This window comes from Erpetoichthys calabaricus, chromosome 2 (genome assembly GCF_900747795.2).
Source record: "Erpetoichthys calabaricus chromosome 2, fErpCal1.3, whole genome shotgun sequence".
NCBI lineage: Eukaryota > Metazoa > Chordata > Cladistia > Polypteriformes > Polypteridae > Erpetoichthys > Erpetoichthys calabaricus.
Genome location: NC_041395.2, coordinates 311,242,839 through 311,265,535, shown reverse-complemented (window position 1 = coordinate 311,265,535; position 22,697 = coordinate 311,242,839). Strand labels below are relative to the sequence as shown.

Genomic DNA, 22,697 nt, shown 5'->3' with positions numbered 1-22,697 from the left:
ACCTCTCAGAACTATGAGCAAATGGCAAAGTTAAGCTAGCAGCATTACAAAATAAATGCCTATAGAGCACACTTGATTTGAAAAAAATTATCCTACAAAATGAAACCCACCAACAAATGTGACAGTTTTGCTAGAATTGGGCTAAATACTCCATGAAGCTTTTTGTCACACACTCTGGATAGTGACCACAAGAACAAAACTGTGACTATAAGAAGACAAAACATGGAGACAGGTGCAGGGCCCGTGCTCCTTCATAGAGTGGAAATCTCAACCACAGACCGACTATGAAAATTTAAAAGAAATTTATTTTATTGATACATCCATACTGTATCTAAATGCACTGCCAAAGTGTTCTTGTTGGAAGTGCATTGCCATTTAATCAGTTACGGGTTAATCTGATGATAAACAACTAGTCTTGGCAGGCTTATCACAGGATTAACAATTTTAGAAGTATTCTTGCAAATTGACCAAGAGGTTAATTATTTTATGTGATAAATTGCAATGATAGAAAGTAGACTCTCGGTCACAACATTGACATTTATTATTTCACAAACACAAAAGAGCTTTCTAGTTTATACATGCAACCTCCAGTATTATAAGTGACTGCCGTGTACTTTTGTTTTTTAAATTAATTTTTATATAGTGAACTTCCTATTTATCATATATTAGCTGTCCCCCGTGGCTCTGCCCACGCAGCAGTGAAACAGGACAAACTTTAAAAATCAAATAAAAAAAAATGTAAAACCGCAAAATACTATGAAAATTGCATTTTTAAGAAATCTTTCCTCTAGCAACATAAAGTAAACACACACACATACTAATCCTATCTAGATGACACCAAAGGGGTAAACAAATCACTCCTTCTTTGCCTCATCCAGAACCCGAAGAACGAGGCCACGTAAATCCTTCAAAAACAGCAGAAAAAGGTGGTTGATGAGATACAGCGGACTGAAAACTGAGGGGGAAAAACACATAAAAACAAATAGGCCAAGTCTCTTCAGTTTTGACCATGAGCTAAACTTCAGCTAACAATTTGAAAAAGGCAAACATACAAGCTATAAAAACCTGGACATGGACACAAACAGATGAACACACACAGGCTTGGTCTGCAATAGAAATGAAATCCTGCAGCACTTCTTTATATTCCTTGCTTTATACACCAGTAAATACAAGTTATCGCCAATACACTAACAACCCAATTGTCATTCATTCAGTCAGAACATGGAGCCAATGTAGGAAGAAATTTAAGTTAGAGAATATTTTATGTGGCACCTCTACATGATAACCACTTTTTTCCTCCCTTTCGAACTTACACAGTTTTTAATGTTTGGAAAACGAATGGAATTAAATCATTTAGAGATATGTATATATAATTAATGTCTTCACATCCTATGAACAATTACACTCCAAATTTAGCCTTCCCTCAACACAATTTTTCCACTATCTCCAAATTAGAAATTTTGCTAAACGAAATCTGCCCAATATTCCTCACCTCCTACCTACCTTTATTCCAGAAGAAATATTGATCAGTCCTGAGGACTCAGACAGCATTTCTGTAATATATAAAAACATTTTAAAGTCCCTTCCTTTTAAAGATCACAGAGTACAGTGGGAAAAAGATCTCTTACTCAAAACTTCTGAAATGGAGTGGAAGGCAGGCACACACAGAATTCATTTGAGCTCCATATGTGCAAAGCATTCAATTACTCAATTTAAAATCATCTATCAAGCGCATCTGTCTCACTTAAAATTGTCCAAAATGTTTCCAGGGCAAGATCCAACCTGCGAACTTTGACATTAAGCTCCAGCTTCACTAGGCCATGTGTTTTGGGTGAGCACCAACTTAACATCATTCTGGACAAAACATGTGAAATCCCTTTCTGACAGCCTTGGGGTCACAATCACCACTAATCCACTAACAGCTGTGTTTGGTGGGTGCACAGAGGGGCTTAAAGTGGAGAAGGACAAACAAACTTTAATCGCCTTTACTTCACTATTAGCACGGAGACTTATTTTGCTCAAATGGAAGAATCCTAACTCTCCTCTTTTAAGTCAGTGGGTAACAGATGTTATACAGTGGTGTGAAAAACTATTTGCCCCCTTCCTGATTTCTTATTCTTTTGCATGTTTGTCACACAAAATGTTTCTGATCATCAAACACATTTAACCATTAGTCAAATATAACACAAGTAAACACAAAATGCAGTTTGTAAATGGTGGTTTTTATTATTTAGGGAGAAAAAAAAATCCAAACCTACATGGCCCTGTGTGAAAAAATAATTGCCCCCTGAACCTAATAACTGGTTGGGCCACCCTTAGCAGCAATAACTGCAATCAAGCGTTTGCGATAACTTGCAATGAGTCTTTTACAGCGCTCTGGAGGAATTTTGGCCCACTCATCTTTGCAAAATTGTTGTAATTCAGCTTTATTTGAGGGTTTTCTAGCATGAACCGCCTTTTTAAGGTCATGCCATTGCATCTCAATTGGATTCAGGTCAGGACTTTGACTAGGCCACTCCAAAGTCTTCATTTTGTTTTTCTTCAGCCATTCAGAGGTGGATTTGCTGGTATGTTTTGGGTCATTGTCCTGTTGCAGCACCCAAGATCGCTTCAGCTTGAGTTGACGAACAGATGGCCGGACATTCTCCTTCAGGATTTTTTGGTAGACAGTAGAATTCATGGTTCCATCTATCACAGCAAGCCTTCCAGGTCCTGAAGCAGCAAAACAACCCCAGACCATCACACTACCACCACCATATTTTACTGTTGGTATGATGTTCTTTTTCTGAAATGCTGTGTTCCTTTTACGCCAGATGTAACAGGACATTTGCCTTCCAAAAAGTTCAACTTTTGTCTCATCAGTCCACAAGGTATTTTCCCAAAAGTCTTGGCAATCATTGAGATGTTTCTTAGCAAAATTGAGACGAGCCCATATGTTCTTTTTGCTTAACAGTGGTTTGCGTCTTGAAAATCTGCCATGCAGGCTGTTTTTGCCCAGTCTCTTTCTTATGGTGGAGTCGTGAACACTGACCTTAATTGAGGCAAGTGAGGCCTGCAGTTCTTTAGACGTTGTCCTGGGGTCTTTTGTGACCTCTCGGATGAGTCGTCTCTGCGCTCTTGGGGTAATTTTGGTCGGCCGGCCACTCCTGGGAAGGTTCACCACTGTTCCATGTTTTTGTCATTTGTGGATAATGGCTCTCACTGTGGTTCGCTGGAGTCCCAAAGCTCATTTGTTCCTGAATTTCTTTGGATCTTGGCATGATGTCTAGCTTTTGAGGTGCTTTTGGTCTACTTCTCTGTGTCAGGCAGCTCCTATTTAGGTGATTTCTTGATTGAAACAGGTGTGGCAGTAATCAGGCCTGGGGGTGGCTACGGAAATTGAACTCAGGTGTGATACACCACAGTTAGGTTATTTTTTAACAAGGGGGCAATTACTTTTTCACACAGGGCCATGTAGGTTTGGATTTTTTTTCTCCCTAAATAATAAAAACCATCATTTAAAAACTGCATTTTGTGTTTACTTGTGTTATATTTGACTAATGGTTAAATGTGTTTGATGATCAGAAACATTTTGTGTGACAAACATGCAAAAGAATAAGAAATCAGGAAGGGGGCAAATAGTTTTTCACACCACTGTATATTATTTGAAATTGGAAAAAAAAAATCAAATTCTCACTTAGAGGATCTGTACAAACTTTTTTAAAACCTGGCAGGACCTAATCAATAATATTTTAGAATAAGTATTTAAACTGGGGGAAAAACTCCTTTCTCTCTTTACTACTCTCAATAATTTTACTCTAGCTCTCTTTCTCATGGGAGAGGTTTGATTTGAGTTTAGTTTTGTTAATTGCTTTTATGCTTTTAATAAATTCAACAAAAGGCATTCAAATCTTACAGACGTTTTCTTGAGCTACTAAATCCACACCAAGTAAAATATTTCACAATAACTCTTCTAACATTATTTCAGAGGGGAACATTTTTGCACACTGGGTGGTTTTCTTTTTTCTCAAAGAAACATGTTAAATATTAAATGTAAAAGGCAGTAGATGAAGGTGCAATAGGCATCCATTGTGGGGACTGGGGTCATAAGTGAAAAGTCAAACTTCCTGAGTACAGGTTATTGTTGCTGGCTGTCTACAGTATATAGAAGTTTACCTGCTTTTATTCTGTTGTTTAAACGATGAAAATAAGGTTATTGTTGGTGGCTACATGCAGAATGTATGAACCTGCCTGGATTTTGTTATAAGTTTATTGTCGATGGCTGTCTGCACGACATAAATATTTACGTGCTTTGATTCTGTTGCTTACACAATGAAAATATATTTATACTACTGCTGCTCAAAGCAAATTGGTATGTGCCATTGCTCGATAAATTGTCACGTTAATCTAGGCAGGGACTGAAGAAGATACGTATAAACCTCTGGGCAGTGGTGGTGTGGAGATGGCATTGAGAGAGGGGCAGTCCACTGAGAACGTTACCAAGGCCACTCGCACTGAGCACAGGGTCTCGCAGGCAGACGAGGGTACGTGGCTGCCAAAACACGAGGCACACTGACGGCGACACCTACCTCCAGGGAGGAAGAGACAGTTGCACCAGAGAGACGGTACAGCGAGAGAGGGAAGACTCACGAAAGGACCGAGCGAAGCTGGCGAACGAGAAGCGAGGCGTGCCTAGATCATCGTAGCAACCCGAAGAGCCCAGAAGATATATAAAAAACAATAATAATAAAGAACGCTCACTCCTCGAGACGAGACGCTGATTTTTGACGATGAGATTTGACAATTTGGCAAAACTTCTGGTGGGAAACAAGCATCCAGCAAACAAAGTGAATCCGTGGACAGGCGGACGATTAACTGCTGAACTCAGTGCGCAAACTGGACTCCGCACTAGTAAAGGTTGTATCCTCCACTTTATGTTTTAACGGACTTTTAGAGTGTGGATTGGGTGCTTTTTTTTAAAAAAAAAGTTTTTCGTTCCTAATATTTGTAGACTTTTATGTTTTTTTATCTTCTCAGTGTACTTTATATTGTCTTGTGTAATACAAGTTACTGTTGCTTTTCCTGAAATTGCTGCCGTGTCTTTCATTGTGTGTTTACTCACCGCCCAATTTAAATAAACCTGTTTGTGTTATCTGCAAATCTCAGGAGTACCCAGTATCTGGGTGGCGCAGTCGGATATTTTAACTGTCTCTAGTTTAGATCACCTGTAAGTGTGACCAGACATCTGTCACAATTGCACTGTTTTTAGTACGCGCCACAAAGGCAAAGAACGAAGTGCATGTGAAACGCGTTCTCTAATTGGTCTTTAAAACGAAACATGAACACGTGTGTCCATTTAGCCAATCAAAAATAATACTGTGCGAGGAAACGCATGCGCACATAGGTTAAAAATTACGAGAGCCTCTTGGGAAATGTAGTTATGAAACATAAACTGAGTTTAAGTAGAATTGTATTAAAATGCTGAGGTAAAATACAGACATAGGGAGCCTGTTTAACTATACCTGTTTGGAATGCGTTACCGCAAATATTAAAGAAGGATAACGCTGGAGGTGCGGTACTTACACATTTATAAATGTGATGCTTAATTCTTAAGACTTGTTTTGTTGGATTTGCAGAAAGCTGACAGTGTTGAAGAGGCTGTTATTATTGCTCTTGAAAATGAACAAAAACATGCACTTTGGGAATAGACACCTGCAAGCCGGAGCAGAAAAGGCTAACAGTAAGTTTGATTTGGGATGATAAACCTCGGATGTAGCACTCTTCAGAAAGCATACGTCAGATGTGCAGTGCAAAACATTTAAGTGCAAAGGTTTTCTTGGAAAGAATGGCAGCTCAGGGTGGTACTGGCAACCTTTCTGGTTTGACAAACACACAAATGAACAAATAAGGAAAGGCAATGAATTTGAACTTGAACTTTACTGCTAGGAATTTCTCTTTGTATTACATTCAAGCACATGACAAAGTAAATACAATTAACAGCACAATATACAATACTGTATATGACACCTTCACAACCTTATGTAAAGATGTAGTGAAAAAGTGTATTGCATAAAACACTATCAATATAAAGCCGTCCAGGAAAGTAGAACGAATCTCTTGCCCAGTAATATCCTTTAGTGACAGCTGACATTTCTTTGATGGAAATAATTGAAAGAGGTGGTTGCCCGAGTGTGTGTAGTCTTTGATTATGAAACTCACTCCTTATGTTTGTTCCAGCTGTACTGACATTTACATATACATGTTTGCACTTAGCAGACACTTTTATCCAAAGCGACTTACAAAAGGGAACATCCTGGATTTTGCTGCTGTCAAAAATGGTTTATTCTTCAAGAAACATTATTTGTAGCAGAGTACCTATTTTGTCTCAGCTGTCTAAAGTCCCTGTTATGGAAAGTCTTAATATAATTTGCACTAAAAACATTTTGATTTCTCTAACTACAAGGAACAGCTAGCCCACTAGATCTACTAATGACTTGGAAATGTGCTTTAAGCTGGCAGAAACATCACTAACCCTAATAATCATTATATACTCCATCATATCTAACAAGGTAACAGGTTACAGAAAGTAATACAAAAATATGACTGAATTTGTACTTAAGTATCTAATGGTATCAGTGATGTAGTTTTCTTCAGCAATTGCAATAAGTTTGCTAAAAAGCAAAAGGCATGGGCTAGTTTATTGCTGAGAGTACAAATTCTGTTGTGAAATCTGATGAGCTCCTACTGAAGAAATATCAGTTTAACAGTGAAAGAATAATGAAATAGAGGGTGTTCCAGATCTAATTATGCAATTTTCATTACGCTATAACTTATTAAGTTTATTACATAGAGATTTCACTTAAAAAATTTTTTTTTGCCGATAAATGGCAGCACCTGCCCTGCATTCCAAAATGGCGGGGAGACGGTTGTCAGGCGAACAGTTGCAGAATTAGATCTGGACCACCCTGAATTAGTTGGTGCCTGGAATTTTGGAGCCAATCTTCTGAAAATGAGTGTGTTACTTATTTTTTGTAATTTCTGGAATTTACCTTCATCTGTAGTGGCCGTTTTAACGGTTTAAATGGCCTGAAATTGGCAATTGGGAGAAAAAAAGGGAATGTAAGAAAGCAACCACTATAAAACATAACAGACTTTAAAATAGCCATCTCCTATTTGACTTTGACTCTTTCTGTCAAGAACTGCATATTCCAGTTGGTGACGGTGTAGCTACATGGCCTTTAGCTGTAAATGACATGGCTGCACATTAAATCCCCAGGACCAATTCCATATGTCCAATTCCAAGATGTTTACTCTTAACTTGTCAGTGCTCACGTTATACAGTCTTGGAAGTGATTGCACCACACTACACATGTGATAAATCTTGGGATTGTCTTTACTACAGAATAGAACTATTAAAAAATTGTTTTGGCTTATTTATAATAATATACCAATTGAAGATAAGCAGACAATTTAAATTCTGCCTCCCAGATTGTCCCCTTGTGTTTAGCCTATTTAAGCACTAGACTGTAAAACAATAGGTACTCAGGTCAGTCACTACTATGGATCTACTATATACTGTAACCTATGGCATAGACACCAGTGGGCAACAGTGGCATAAACTTGTGATTTGTAAGTTAATCCATTTACATCTTTACATCTTGCCTGAAGAAGGGGCCTGAGTTGCCTTGAAAGCTTGCATATTGTAATCTTTTTAGTTAGCCAATAAAAGGTGTCATTTTGCTTGGCTTTTCTCTAAGTTAATCCATTGAAATGTTGAAGAATACCCCAGGACTAAGCTAGATTCAACCCAGGATGGTTGTCTTGGAGCCAATTCAAACACACTGGGCCACTTTAGAGTCACCAGTTAAGCAAACATACACATCTTTGGGATGTGAAATTAGAACCGTTAGGACCTGGAAAAAGACTCATATGCACCTGGGGAGAACTACACAAAGACAGTAAACAGGCCAAGATCTGAACTCAGTCTCTTGGATAACAATGGCATCATTACTAACTACTGTGCTACCCTTGCTTTTATGAGGTACATTTCACATTTTAGTTTGAAGTGTGAATAATCCGTGTATTTCCTCTGTTTATTTAGCAGCAGGTGAAGCACAAGTGGCAGTTGAAAAGGTAAAGGGTGTATGAATTACCTTATCTTATTGAAAAAGATTGTAACAGGTCCTCCTCCTTGCCAGTCTATCCTTGTAATGCAACCCTAATGTGTATTTCTTCACAGGTGGCACAGTGGTAGTGCTGCCGCTTTGCAGTAAGCAGACTGTGGAAGATTGTGGGTTCGCTTCCTGGTTCCTCACTGTATGGATAGCGCTTTGAGTACTGAGAAAAGCGCTATATAAATGTAATGAATTATTATTATTATTATTAAATGAATTATTATTTCAATCCAGCGGTGTTCAGCTTTGACACGGCCAACATACTGATGTGATTGCCTCTTTCCAAGCATGTTGATGCAGTAGATGTGTTTAAAATAAAACTATTATTCAAATCATTTTTCAAACATACCCATTATATTAAAATCATAACTTGGTAAAAAATATTGAAAAAACATTGCACCAAACTGTAACACAAATTTTCAGACTCACTTAATCCAGCTCAGGGTCATAGAGAAAAGTGTGATGTTGATGTCCACTACTCTTCATAAAGCATTCTTAATTGCTCATCTCTGTTGAAAGATGTCCACCCTTTAACATTTTGTACACACATTAAAATGTTTCCAAGTTAGTGAGAAATAGCTTAAGTTTTACTTGAAATGGTGCTTAGCGCCCTTGTTCAAGTGATTGTGTCTATAAAATGCCACCGCAGATTAAGTAGCTTGACCCAGCTAAGCTTGATAATCTGCAGCAGCAAGCACTTAAATGAAACCTGAATGTGTTTACTCATTAATTATCTGTTAACGTCTGTGATTGCTTTAAATAGTAATAGTCGTGTTTTTTCTATCTTTCAACAGCAAAAAAAAAATACTCTTTTCTGTGAGTGCTTTAAAAAATCAAGGCATGAAACAAGGCTGGCTATTTTCATGTAAATTACAAGAAAAGAAAGGGCTGGTGACGTCAATGGTCTAGTAAGGTGCTAATGAAACCCCAAGGTTCTTAGGGCTTGAGTTCTTCCCATCACAATGTCCATTCCCACTCAGTCTATCAGATATCATCAGGTTTCTATTGTTCCTGAAACCACATCACAACTTGAAAATATTAGATTCAAATCAACCACTTACATTCATAAAGGATCTGTTAAGAATCGTCAATCAACCTAAAACATGACCAGGTCACTTAATGCGCTCTTACACATCACGAAAACTTTACATGTAGCTTATATAATATACAGCAACATTAACATATGAAGTAATTTATAATAAATGTATGTTAATAATAGGGATTGGCTCCAGCTTCCCGTGATCAGATCCGGTCAATCCTTTAGGTGACAAAGGTGCATCACCCGAGGGGAGCCGTTTACATGAGTCTAGCGATGCCTGCTCTGGACCTTTACACCTCATACCCTCACCCCACCCCACCCCGTCCCGTGTCTGCGCTGTGGATGCTGAAGGGTGCCGTTTTGGTAAATGATACTCAAGGGCACTGTGGACACTCAATGGGCGCAGGCTCCGGGCATAAGGAGGAAACACCAAACAATGTTTCCATTCGGGCTTTCACTGACAGTGGCTTTAGAAGATGGCTGAATGGATTGATAGATAATAGTAATATATAATAATTCATAGTATATTTATAGGAGGCTTATAGTAATTTATGGAGGATTACTATAATGGAGTGTTAAACATAAATCCATCCATCCAATTTCCAACCCGCTGAATCCGAACACAGGGTCTCGGAGGGTCTGCTGGAGCCAATCCCAGGGCACAAGGCAGGAACCAATCCCGGGCAGGGTGCCAACCCACCGCAGGACACACACAAACACACCCACCATGGCCAATTTAGAATCGCCAATCCACCTAACCTGCATGTCTTTGGACTTTGGGAGGAAACCCACGCAGACACAGGGAGAACATGCAAACTCCACGCTGGGAGGACCCAGGAAGCAAACACAGGTCCCCAGGTCTCCCAACTGCGAGGCAGCAGCGCTACCCACTGCACCACCGTGCCGCCCAACATAAATCCCAATTGTAATTTTTCATTTGTGTACAGATTTCAAAAATGTGATCAAAATATTTCCTCACCCTTGTTGTTATATCGTACATATGCATATGTAATCGTATACATTAGACATATTTTGTCAGGCTGCCATTACCACCTGTGAAATGCTGCTTGGAGTTTTCTTCTTGTTTTGTGTTGCCTTTGTAAGAAATATCTCGTGTTGAGATCCCCTTTTCGGCAAATCTCTTCTTTCTAAATTGTTCTTTCAAAAACAAATTCATTTTTGATAAATGGACACTCCATCCAGTTACAGGTATACAGTATAGGTTAGTTACTAAATCCACATAGTAAACTTTTAGAGCTATGGAGAATCCTGAGCTTATCCTATTATCACTTGATGAGAGGAAGCAAAACACAAGTATAGTAGTGCAAGGTGTTCAATCACACACCGCTGATTTTCACTTTGAGTGTAATAAAAGCTTGTAGCCATTGTGGCCTTCTTGATGAAGAGTCAACATCAGGCCAATGGAGATATTACAAGAGAAGAGAGGAGTCATATAAGGTGAATGAACAATCCCCTACAAGGAGCTAAAAGACAGTGCAAAGATGGACCCATTTAAGCTTTGATTTATTATTTTATGTGCATTTTCTGTTTCTGCCTTTGCATTTCTAATCCATTCATCCAGGCATTTTTATGAGCGTTTCAGTTTTGGGGTTTCAGGAGAACTGGAGTGACACAAAGCCAATTTACAGTAAACTGGTTAGGGTCTGCAAAAAGCCAGACCACCTGAGGGAAAACCTGTGTAGAAAGATCAGGAATTCACAAACACAACCTGGCAAATAAGCCTAGGTCTTAGATCTGATAGGCAGGTGTGCTATCCACTGTGCCGTTGTGTGCCAAACCTCCATACAATATTGACAGCATTTATTTTAGTGCTCTGATGATTTTTTATATGTGTGAATGAAATCCAGAGGTCTTCCCCAACACACCATCTGGCATCCTCTGCAGGTATCTATAGCAGTCTACAAAAGTCTTTATTTTTTAATATATACATACAGATTATTCTTACTTACTTTTTGCCACCGAACACTTTTAATATGTTAATGCAAACTGGTAAGAATAACACCTTCGTATTCAGAAAAAAATCCTTTTTGCTTTAATACAGTAATGGTTTTAATTTATCAAAGTGTTGGCTTTTGTCACCTCCTTCTGGACAAAAATAAAAGTGTACCACAAAATAAACTGGACCATATGCTATCGTATTTGTACATTAATAACCACTCTCTACTAAAGGGCAAAGATGCTTATACCTGTATATTCAAATGTTTTACTTAGAAATAAGTCATAAATGAGTATTTTCTTGTATTATTGTACAATAATAACTTGAACTCTTCTTGCCTGTTGCCCAACCAGCATTGTTCCCAACCCTCATCCTTCACATTATGGTGGTGAGCCAACATCGATGCTTCATGCTGCATTTTCAGATTTAGCCCATCTGGGATATGTGGGGGGTGGCACGGTGGCTCAGTGGGTAGTGCTGCTGCCTCACAGTTTGGAGATCTGGGTTCGCTTCCCGGGTCCTCCGTGCATGGAGTTTGCATGTTCTCCCCGTGTCTGCGTGGGTTTCCTCCCACAGTCCAAAGACATGCAGGTTAGGTGGATTGGTGATTCTAAATTGTCCCTGGTGTGTGCTTGGTGTGTGGGTGGGTGTGTGTGCGCCCTGCCCGGGGTTTGTTTCCTGCCTTGTACCCTGTGTTGGCTGGGATTGGCTCCAGCAGACCCCCGTGACCCTGTAGTTGGGATGTAGCGGGTTGGATAATGGATGGATGGATGGGATATGTGGGGTCAACAGGCCAACAGGCACTTGGCGATGAATTTAAAACCACTCCCTAGCCTGGCCAGTTAAGGGTGTCAATGCCAAAAATGAACAGCAAAATAAAATACTAAATCAAGGGTCAATACACAAAAGAACGAAGCACAAAGATTTTTAACATTAGCAAGTGAAAGAATTGTTTTTTTATCTGCAGCTCAGATAGAGAAGGTTTGCCCTGGAAGACCTTTTATTCTGTTGTGTCATGTTCAGATCACTACCTCCAAGGACACGGCAATAACAGCCATCATGTATCCCAACAATGAGCAATCAAAATTGTGGCGAATATTTGCAAAACAAAATGGCGACTGAGATGGGACAAAAATTAATTTGCAATTCAAATAAATAAATGCCAGATATGAATTCGGGGGATTGGAGAGCCCCCTGACTGAGTGCTGGATCATGAAATTTGATTCACAATTGCCTGTAAAAAATAAAATCAAAGAAGGAATAATTCCCAACACATGGTGTGGAAGCGGGAGCTCTGACCTTAGACAAAGCTGTCGATTTAGCGGTCAGTCTGCACCTCTGTCCTCACCTTGGTTACCAGCTCTGGGTTAGTTTACTGAACAAGGTTACTGCACAGGGGTGGTGGGCTCACTGTCAGGGATGGAGTATGGTGGTCACTCATAATGAATGACTTTGGAGTAGATCCCGTTACGGTGGTTTGAACCTGTCCACTTGAATTGAAGGAAGGATTCTTGACCAAAGAATGAGGGGGAGAGGCAGGTCTTCAATTCAAAAGCACACCATTATGGAAAAGTAACTTTCCTGTTAATCTTGTATGCTGAGTTTTCCAGAAGTATCAATAATAATTTAGAAAAAACTGCACATTTTTTGCTTTGAGAATACGAATGGATAACTGACAGGTGGGTCAGGCAACAGACATTATGTGAGAATTTTTCCCTTTTCCATTGACATTTTCTCACATTATTTGCCGTTGTCCAGCGCTGGTCACTTTTGGGTCCTGTTCAATCAGAATCTTTTTATCTAGTACTTTCTTGATGACAACATGAGACTATTTTTTTCCTTTGCCACCACTACAAACTACTTAGGGTTAGAAATGTAGAAAATATCCTTTTTGTGGGAAGAGTATTCCTTTAACACTTTTTTAGTGGGTCCCAACTAAAACATAAAATGGGGGTTTCACTGTAAGAGAGGCATGGAAAAAAAAAACAAAATCCCCTTTCATTCTGCTAATTCCAGCTAATCTGGAAACCTCTTCTATAATGCTCATATTGTTCTGAGATTATGGAAGAGGGAAGATTTGAGGTAAGGTAGTTATACTCACTAATCATGGTGCAGTGAAGATGTATTGGGTGTTGATTAGCACCTGCAAGTAAGAACGTCACTGTATTCTGTACAATAATAACCCTATAAACATATCTAATATACTGTATGACTGACGTATAGTGTGGTACACAGAAACAACCTGTATCTTTCACTCAGATAGTGACTGGGCTGGAAGTTAAACCAGAGTCTCTCCGATATAAAATCATTGTTATATATAAGAACTCTTTGGTGTATTGCATTGAGCCGAGAACATAAATGAATGTCTAAAACAATGTGAAATCTTTATAAAACCCCACCAAGACTGTGAATAAAGGATACATTACAAGGATACATTAAAAAGCACGACAGAATTAAAGGTAAAATTATCAGATGATTAAAATACAGGATAAATAAAAAGTCACTGGGTAGCTTCTGATTCAAAATCCGATTAATGTAGATAAACTTTTCAAAGACACGAATGTTAGGTTGAGTGCATGTGCCCTGCGATGGACTTCTGCCCTGTCCAGGAGCTGCTTCCTACCTTTCAAGTAGTGATGATTCAAGCGCGCAAGCCTGAGTCAGAATAAGTGGCTGTTGAGACTGTAATGCTACCTAGGATAAAACCGACAATAACAACTTACATTGTGCACGGTTTAATGAGCAAACCTTCAGCAATATGCCTTTAAAATGACTTGTTCTTACTGCCCTCTCTTTAGGTAAGCCTTTTTAAAAATTCTTTGTGTATATTTTTGGTTGATGTTGTTGTTTGTTATATTTCTTGAGCTCCTGTAAAATGATGAATTTCCTACATGGGACAATTACATTTACTTACTTGCCTGACACTGTTATCCAAGGTGACTTACACAACATCTGAGATGCTGCTGGTTACTTTTCTTTTGTTTTCTGAATTGGAGCACAAGCAGGTGAGGTGACTTGTTCATACAGTGTCAGTAGTGGGATTTGAACCCACAACATCAGGCTTCATAGTCTAAAGCCCTTACCCACTGTGCCATACTGCCTAGTATCTGTCAAATAAAGAGACCTATCTATCTATCTATCTATCTATCTATCTATCTATCTATCTATCTATCTATCTATCTATCTATCTATCTATCTATCTATCTATCTATCTATCTATCTATCTATCTATCTATCTATCTATCTATCTATCTATCTATCTATCTAGAATTTGGGCATGGCTCAAAGGATCATCTGAATTCCACACAGTAGAGTCTTGAAATGTGAATGAGTTTAATAGTAGTAGTAGTATTTTCATGTGTACAGACTATAGTAAAATTCTTCCATGCTTATCTGAAGGTGGACTTATGAATGACATTAGGAAATAGCATTGAGCAGTACTTTTGGGTAAGTCACTTGGCTCAGCACAGGGTCACAACTTAACACTTTTTTTCCTTTATACTTTTCTCGTACAATGTATCACTAAACACGGGCATGACCAAACTGCCACAGAGACACAAGTCAGTCATAGCCTAGAACAAAAGTAAACATGTAATAAAGCTGATAATAACCCATAAACAGTTGATAAATAGTTGATTACATATCTTAATCTTTTTAGTTAGCCAATAAAAGGTGTCATTTTGCTTGACTTTTCACTACATTCATAATAGCTAGCACGGTACAACACCCTAGTACTACATTAAATATTTAAAAAGAGCTGGAAGCCCATAAGGCTGTTTTTTAGGTTAAAAGTGCTTTGTATTTTCTCACTGCAGATACTTTGGGCATCACTCTCTTGATCCCACTCCCTCAAGCCAGTTTCTATCATCTTCCAAGTGGTACCACAGCCAGTCAAAGACCTGCTTCGCCACCCCTGACTCCTCCTGCAAAACATGGTAAGCAAAGGAAGTTGCAAATGAATCCTATGTTTTTTATTTAAAGCAAGGCTCTGGTTTTGAGACAGTTTGAACTTAATTATGGTCTTAACCTCACAAATGACTCTGATGGTGTATGATGGCATGTAAAATGCTAAAAATGGTTTTCCACTGTGCTCCCACCCTTGACATCAGGCTCCTCTTTACATTCTTGGTTGCACTCCTTGTTTGTCAGGAACTTTTCACGCAATTCTTCCGCAGGGCAAAAATGAGTATCCTGAGTATCCAAAGTCATTCTAAATTGGTTCAGTTGAGTTAATGATTTGAGATATTTTCACTAATTGATTCATTAATTTATTACATCGAGTAACAGTGAATTTCTTTCCCGTGATGTTACATGGTTAAAAAAGGCAGATATCTGAGGGAAAAAATAAAAGACCACTGGTGAAGCAGAATAAAACAACATGCTGTTTTTAGGAGTGACTGCATACAGTATCTATGCTGGGGAAAGCCATCTTGGTGTCATGTCTGATCTGTTGACGAGAGCACAGTACTGGGGCGGTGATCAGGAGCAGCTCATTTACTGATCTGCTGGGCATTCAGTTCACTAAATGATTCGTTTTGTTTTCCAGTTCAGTAGTTCATCACTTCAACATCTTATTTATTCACATATTCTTAACATAACACCAATTGCCCACTTTTTTGTTGCATATATAAAAAAAGAAACAATTTTATAGTGGAATGACTGACTACACTTTTATTCCTATGTCATTTTAATTGAAAAGTAGAATTATCATCAGTAACACCTTTCAACCAATTACTTTTAAAATCATTTTTATTGTGTTCATAAATTACGGTGAGTGAATCACAAGCCAGTCTGACATACAAAAGATTATCTTAATCAAGCCAAATAGCAAACAATCATAAGATTTAATATGAATATATGTATATACAGTATTATTTAACAATCTCTGGCCACCAAAGAAAATGATTTTTAAAGCTAGCTATCTGGGCAGTGTTTATTTGCTTGTCCAAACACTTGATCATTGCTGTCAAGACTCTTACAAGGTTGAAATGTACACTTTGGTGCCAGATGACTTGTTCATCAGACGCAGACGTCTTTTCGGATTTTTCTCTGTTAAGTCTGTCTTCAGCTTGCCCATTTCTTCATATTTCTTTATGACAGCTTCAACACCACATCTTGAAAATCAAGTTTGGTGTGGTGTTGACTATAGATTTCATTGATACAAAAGTATGACTTCATGACTGACAAAATAATAATAATAATTAATACATTTTATTTATATAGCACCTTTCCTGTGCTCAAGGAGCTTTGTACTAGCGTAGCCATTTCCCTGGCTTTCCTCAAAGTATTTGTGGTTACCATCACATACACCACTTTAGCAATGCTGGCTCAGCTAATCACTGATTTAGGTGTGCAGTTTGTGGAATTGAACAAATACATGGAATGGATTTACTTATGAGTATAATAAACCAATACACAAACGCCTTTAAACACTAAGCAGTAAACCCAGTAGGAATGGAAAACTAAATTAATGTACTGAATGGGCACAGCATAAGGTAGGAATTGCTTGAAAATCATAAACATGGCTACCCTTTTCTACTCTTCTTTACTCCCTTTTTCTTCGTCAGTGGTACAATGACTGGGGGCCTATGTTTCCAAGAACGTTTAAGACAATGGTGCATCACAGGGTACATTCATCCACATAACGATGACAGGCCAATTCAGACCAAAATCCTAAGATGAAATCCATCTACAGACTGTCCGTAGAGCATGCCCCAGACACAAATACAAACTGGGTGCAAGTACTGGGAGGCAGCAGCTGCACCCGCTGTACCAGCATGTCACCTTCTAGATATTTTTACTTTTCAACATCATTGTGACTCATCCTTGTAAGAAGTAAACATACAAAATAGTTGTAGTACCTGCAGAGCTTGTTTGATTGCAGCTTTCAGAGCCTTCTTAAAAGAGCCAAGATCCTCCAGAGTTCCAAGACTTGTGGGGTCAAAATAAATGTCCTGCAAATTAAGATGCTTTTGTTAAATAGATTGGCTCCTTGAATTATCATATCACTCCACCATTTTCTCTAGCAACTTATGTCCTATACTTTTTCTTTAATTTCTCTTCTTAGGAATATTCCTTTTGCATTTTTGAGTTTTATTTATCATTTTACATTAGCAGAAGAATGTGAATAAAGTTCTTCATCAACTTTGATACCTATATATAGTTCCTTTAAAATGCCTAAGTACTGTTAAAATTACTGTATCTTGTGCTTAACAGCTTGAATTCAAAATAAAGCAAACCAAATGCCTTTTTATCTTTATTTACACATAGTAATATACAAATGAAAAAAAAATCTGGAAAAATGAGTTGGTTAAATGTTCAGAGCTCAGGACTCTGTTTTGCTTAATTCTGGCCATGACTAGGACTGTGCCAAGGCTGTACTCCTTCCTTTAAGAGTGCTGCCCAGATCTCCCTTTCAGAATCGTTTCCTTTCATGCCACATTAAAAAGGTGCTAATGATCATCAAATAATTCCACAGATTCACAGTTTAGTTAAATTTAGAGCTCTGATGAGTCACTTCAGGACTTTGACCCTTTTTTTAAGTTTCTACCTTGTTTCTTAAGCTGTATCTTAGGGTCATTTGTATGTTAAAAGACCGGTTTACTTTCCAAACTCATCTTCATCCAGTTCCTCTTCTACCCTGATATTTGCCCCACTCATTGCTAATATGAAGCACACCCATAATGCCCCCAGACACGGCCACTGCAGTTAGTGTAGTGTCTCACATTCCACGTGCTATTTGTCTTTAACGATGACACCACATAAACTTTATCTCTACTATCTTCAGTTTGTCTATGACCACACCTTTCCTATTATTGCGCCATGTTCTTCAGTTATGATTTACATTTGGTCTCCATGTTCAGTATGGCTGTGTTAACACTTCTTATGTGCATGTTTTCTGTGGCCAAACTTCCTGCTTTCATTTGCTTAACAATATTAATTACACTGCAGGTAACTGAAGCTCCTCATCATTTAAACAGGACAACCGCATAGTACCTCTGCTCCAGTGTTTTTAAATTTTTGAACTTTTGCTATATTTTCTGTTTAATGATTCTACTTGCATTTAGCAAGTGTAACCTTGAAGCCTGCACTTTGACTGTGTTGTCACCTGTCTGTTTCTGTTTCTACTTACCGTATTTACGTGTGTACCACGCGCACATTTTTCCCCGAAAATTAGCGTTAGAAAATCAGGTGCGCATCATACACGAGGATGTGTGAAAAGCTAAGATTCGGGTACTGAACCAACACCACATGCAGGTCCAACCCGAAAATGTCTTATCAGATAACGGTACCCGACCGTATCGCTAAACGGTGCTCTTCCACAAATAAAATCTGGGTTTAGGGTAGGGTTTTCTTTGTTTTTGAATCAGTTTGGCATCGTCTTTCAGCATGGATAGTAGCAAGCATTTACGCTCCTTCACGGCGGGAGAGAAACTAAAAGTGATTTTGGAAGCAGAGAAGATAGGAAATCGGGCAGCAGGTCGCAAGTACGGTTTTCCAGAGTCATGTGTTTGAGATGAGCGATGGAAGAAAGAAAAACTTTCGTCATGCGACAAAAACAGAAGGGCATTTCGTGGAAAATGTGCCCAGTGCGTTGAAGTTGCACTCGCAGATTACATTCAAGACAGGCGTCAGCTTGGATATGCAGTGTCCACGGAAATGATTCAGATGAAAGCTCGTGATATAGCGAAAGAACATGGAATACCCATCACTCAGTTCAAAGCAAGCCGCGGATGGGTTACGCGCTTCATGAGAAGGAATGGCTTATCAATAAAACGCCACACGACCATTTCGCAGTGTCTACCAGACGCATATGAAGAAAAGTTACTAACTTTCCAAAAACACGTTATTCAGTTGAGGCAGCAGAAAACGTATTTAATGGGGCAAACTGGTAATGCTAATCAAATGCCAGTTTATTTTGAGAACCCCTCAAACACTACTGTTAATGCAGTCGGAAACAAGAGTGTCCCGGTACGCACAGGAGGCAGAGAGAAGCAGCGGTGTACCGTGATGTTGACGATTCTTGCGGATGGAAAGAAACTACCGCCGTATGTAATATTTAACAGGAAGACCTTGCCAAAAAATGAGAAGTTTCGTCAGAGCTCAACAAAAGGGTTGGATGGACAATGATCTCGTAATCGATTGGTTGAAATGTGTGTGGCAGTGTCGGCCGGGCATTCTTCTGAAAATGCCAAACATGTTGGTCATGGACAGCTTTTGTGGCCATTTAACTGAAGGTGTTAAAGAAAGGCTGAAAGATGGGAAAACAGATCAAGTGATAATTCCTGGAGGCATGACTTCATTCCTTCAACCTCTAGATGTCTGCATCAATCGGCCGTTTAAGGCTCCTGTATCAAGAATGTATACCGAATGGGCTGCAACAGCGGTAGATGACACAACGGCAACTGGCAAAATGAAAGCCCCAACATTGGCGTAGATATGTGCCTGGATCATCACTGCTTGGAAGCTTATTCCAGAGGATTTGGTTGTGAAAAGCTTCAAAAAGTGCAGCATATCCAACAGCATTGATGGAAGCGAAGAAGACGTCTTATGAGAAAGTGACGATGATGACGTCAGTAGCGGTGGCGAATCCAGCAGCGAATCGGAAGATGATGATTAAACTGGAATAGTCTGATGAGCACAATAATTTTCCACTTGCTGTTATAGTCCTTTACCGATTGTCTCTATACGGTTCTTTCTTTTCTCGTTTCACAGGGCTATTTGTCATTCCCACCTTTCGCAGCATGGTGCGACAAACACTGAACGTTATGCAGCAGGGGTACTGCTTACAGTTAGTACTCCAATACAATATACTGTATCATGTGCGGAAAGAATTAACCGAGACATAATTATTCTCCATTACAGTTATTCACGTCTGTGTCTTACTCCAACCTCACCCGCTTCCTATACAATCACAATGCGCATCGTACACGGGGCAAAATGGGTTTTCGCGATTTTCTTTGTAAAAAATAGGGTGCGCGTCTTACACAAGGGCGTGTGGTACACAAGTAAAAACGGTATATCAAAAAAAGCTAATTAAAGTTCATGGTGGGCAAAACCTATTCTGGAAACAGCTGGTTACAAGGCAATGAGCAGAGGTAGATGGGGCACCAAGCCATCAGACTTCACATACAGCAACCCCTCCAGAAACTCTGAAGGAGCCAAGTCACCAATTAACCTAATATGCACGGTTGGGAGTGGGTGCAAACCAGAGTATCTGGAGAAAATCACACAGACAAAGGAAGAATGTACGCATTCCTGCCTGTGAAATGGGACCCTGTTCTCTGAAGCTGTGAAGTAGCAGCACCAACCACTGTATCCCCATGCTGCCCTTGTGTGTTACAATATATGTATATACATGAATGAAAAATAATTTCAGGCTGTTTACATTTTATGAAAATTTCTCAAAATTCCATAAGCAGAAAACGCCTATAATAGCTGTCACTGTTAGGTATAAAGCTCCCAGCTGACTCTTTTAACTTTTAGACACCATTGATTCTGTGATTAGCTGACATGCAAATGATTGACAAAGAATCTGCCTTTACAAGTTGTAAACGTCATGTCTTGCAGTGTGAGGGTTTATGATTGTAGACCAGTTACGTTTTCTTTCCCGCCTGCATATACAAAGAAATACATTTATTAGTTATGTGTGTATGTATTCAGACACTTTGAGCAATCAATCTATTCTCAGAGAATCCACTTTTCCCACCGCAGGTTCACAAGGTGCCGGAGTCAACCCAGGACAAGACGCCAGTCGATCAGAGGGAACACAAAACTGCACATCTAAGCTCCCTTCCACTGGGATAATTTTGATATAATACAGGTCTTTAAGATAAACTGCAGTTCACAGGGAAAGTAACACAGACATCTGATCTTACTAGGAAACTGAAACAGAAAGGTCCCTGGAGCAGAGATGTTACAACTGTATCCCATGTGGCAATGCTCTGTGCACAGAGTATCATCAAGATCACGCTTAAAACCATTGCATCACACCAATTTTATTTACTTTTCAGAAAACACCACCACAATGAAAGCCTGTTGTTAAAGTTATAAAAAAAAAAACAGACAAAAACAATTTCTTGAATATGAAACCATTTCCAAGAAGTTGATTGGCTTACCTGGGGTGTGTGAAGCATACAGGTACTGAAATCATGTGGCTGGAGGTGATTTAATTTGCAGAACTTAAGAAACTGGAGGAACTTCCTAATGATGTCTTCTCGTTTCAAAACTATGTGGTCAAAACGTGTTTCAAAGCCTGTGAAAAAGAAAAGTAATTCCAGATAAATCAGAAGGGCTACGGCAGGTCATAGCAATAGCATTTTAACTTTACTGCGGGAAAACCAAAGTAATTAACATCTTGTCATTCAGAACTTTAAAACAACATTTTAGTACTGACTATTAACATCTGCTGCTTCATTACAATTGTCATATGTAGAAACCGGAAGCTGTTTAATAGTGCAGGTCATGTGACCTGTCTACCATTAATGTATGAACAGCACTCAACACTCTTAGGGAAATTAGCAATTCATTTGTCTTTTTTAAGAAATTGTTGTTTTTAGCACAGGACCATAGGGAGAAATAATAGAGGGGTTACCATTATCATTATCGGCCACTGATACCGCCATGTCAGTAGGAGACCTTTACCTGAAAGTGTACAATAGATGGTAGTAGCAGTAGTATTAGTAGTATTGTCACATGGGTAGAATGCAAAAAATTATTGCTTGTACAGTATGTCCATCCAACATAGAACACAGTGACACTCTCCAGTGCCATGGTAATGCCTCATAGGATATACTAAAGATATACTAAAATATATACACTAACTCTCTTTTATATTAACAGAAAACACTACACAGCTTGCCTGATTTACACCTCACTCCAATATCTGCACCCCTATAACCTGACAATGCTCCGCTGCTGCCTCATAATTCAAGGTCACTGCCTATGTAGAGTTTGCATGTTCTCCTAATGTGTCGTTACCTCTCCTTATACTATGGATCTGCTGCCAAATTGATCCCGTCCCGTGATGTGTGTTTTAAATTCATTGATGAGTCCAAATTTGAACATTATGAGTAAGAGTTCAGGAGAGTTAGCTTATGGCTGAATGACCTATAGGGCTTTAGTGCTAATTTTTTGAACAGTGCAAACTTTGTATATATATTGTGGCGGGAGGCTGGGGGCCAGACCCAGCCGGGACGCCTGGAAGGATAACCCCTAACCCTAACCGCCTGGGATAGCAAGGGGACCACAGGGAGGTAGCAGGAAGGCTCAAACCCATGGGGGCCCATGGCTACCGCCAGGGGGCTCCCCAAGCCTCATAAAGCCTGGGAGATCTGCACTTCCGCCACACCTGGGAAGGTGGAGGAAGGACCTTCCAGCAACACCCGGAGTGGTTCCGGGTGCTCATGCGGCACTTCTGCCACACCAGGAAGTGCCGCCGGAAGAATGTCAGCAAGCACCTGGAGCATGTCTGGGTGATTATAAACGGGGCCACCTTCCTACAGTCGAGGAGCGAGAGTCGGGAGCTGCAGGTGGATGAAGCTCTAGC

At 39.3% G+C, this 22,697-nt stretch overlaps 1 protein-coding gene across 1 annotated transcript in view; it reads right to left on the bottom strand.

Annotated features, from left to right (window-relative positions):
• Positions 1-14,769: 14,769 nt before the first annotated feature.
• LOC114647257 (uncharacterized) overlaps positions 14,770-22,697 on the bottom strand; it is a 29,860-nt gene continuing 21,932 nt past the window's right edge. The window contains exons 6-8 of the mRNA XM_028795908.2: positions 21,268-21,404; positions 17,011-17,103; positions 14,770-15,072 (exon numbers count right to left, since the gene is read on the bottom strand). Coding sequence (XP_028651741.2) covers positions 14,977-15,072; positions 17,011-17,103; positions 21,268-21,404 — 326 coding nt within the window. The 3' untranslated portion in view covers positions 14,770-14,976. The remainder of the gene's footprint in view (positions 15,073-17,010; positions 17,104-21,267; positions 21,405-22,697) is intronic.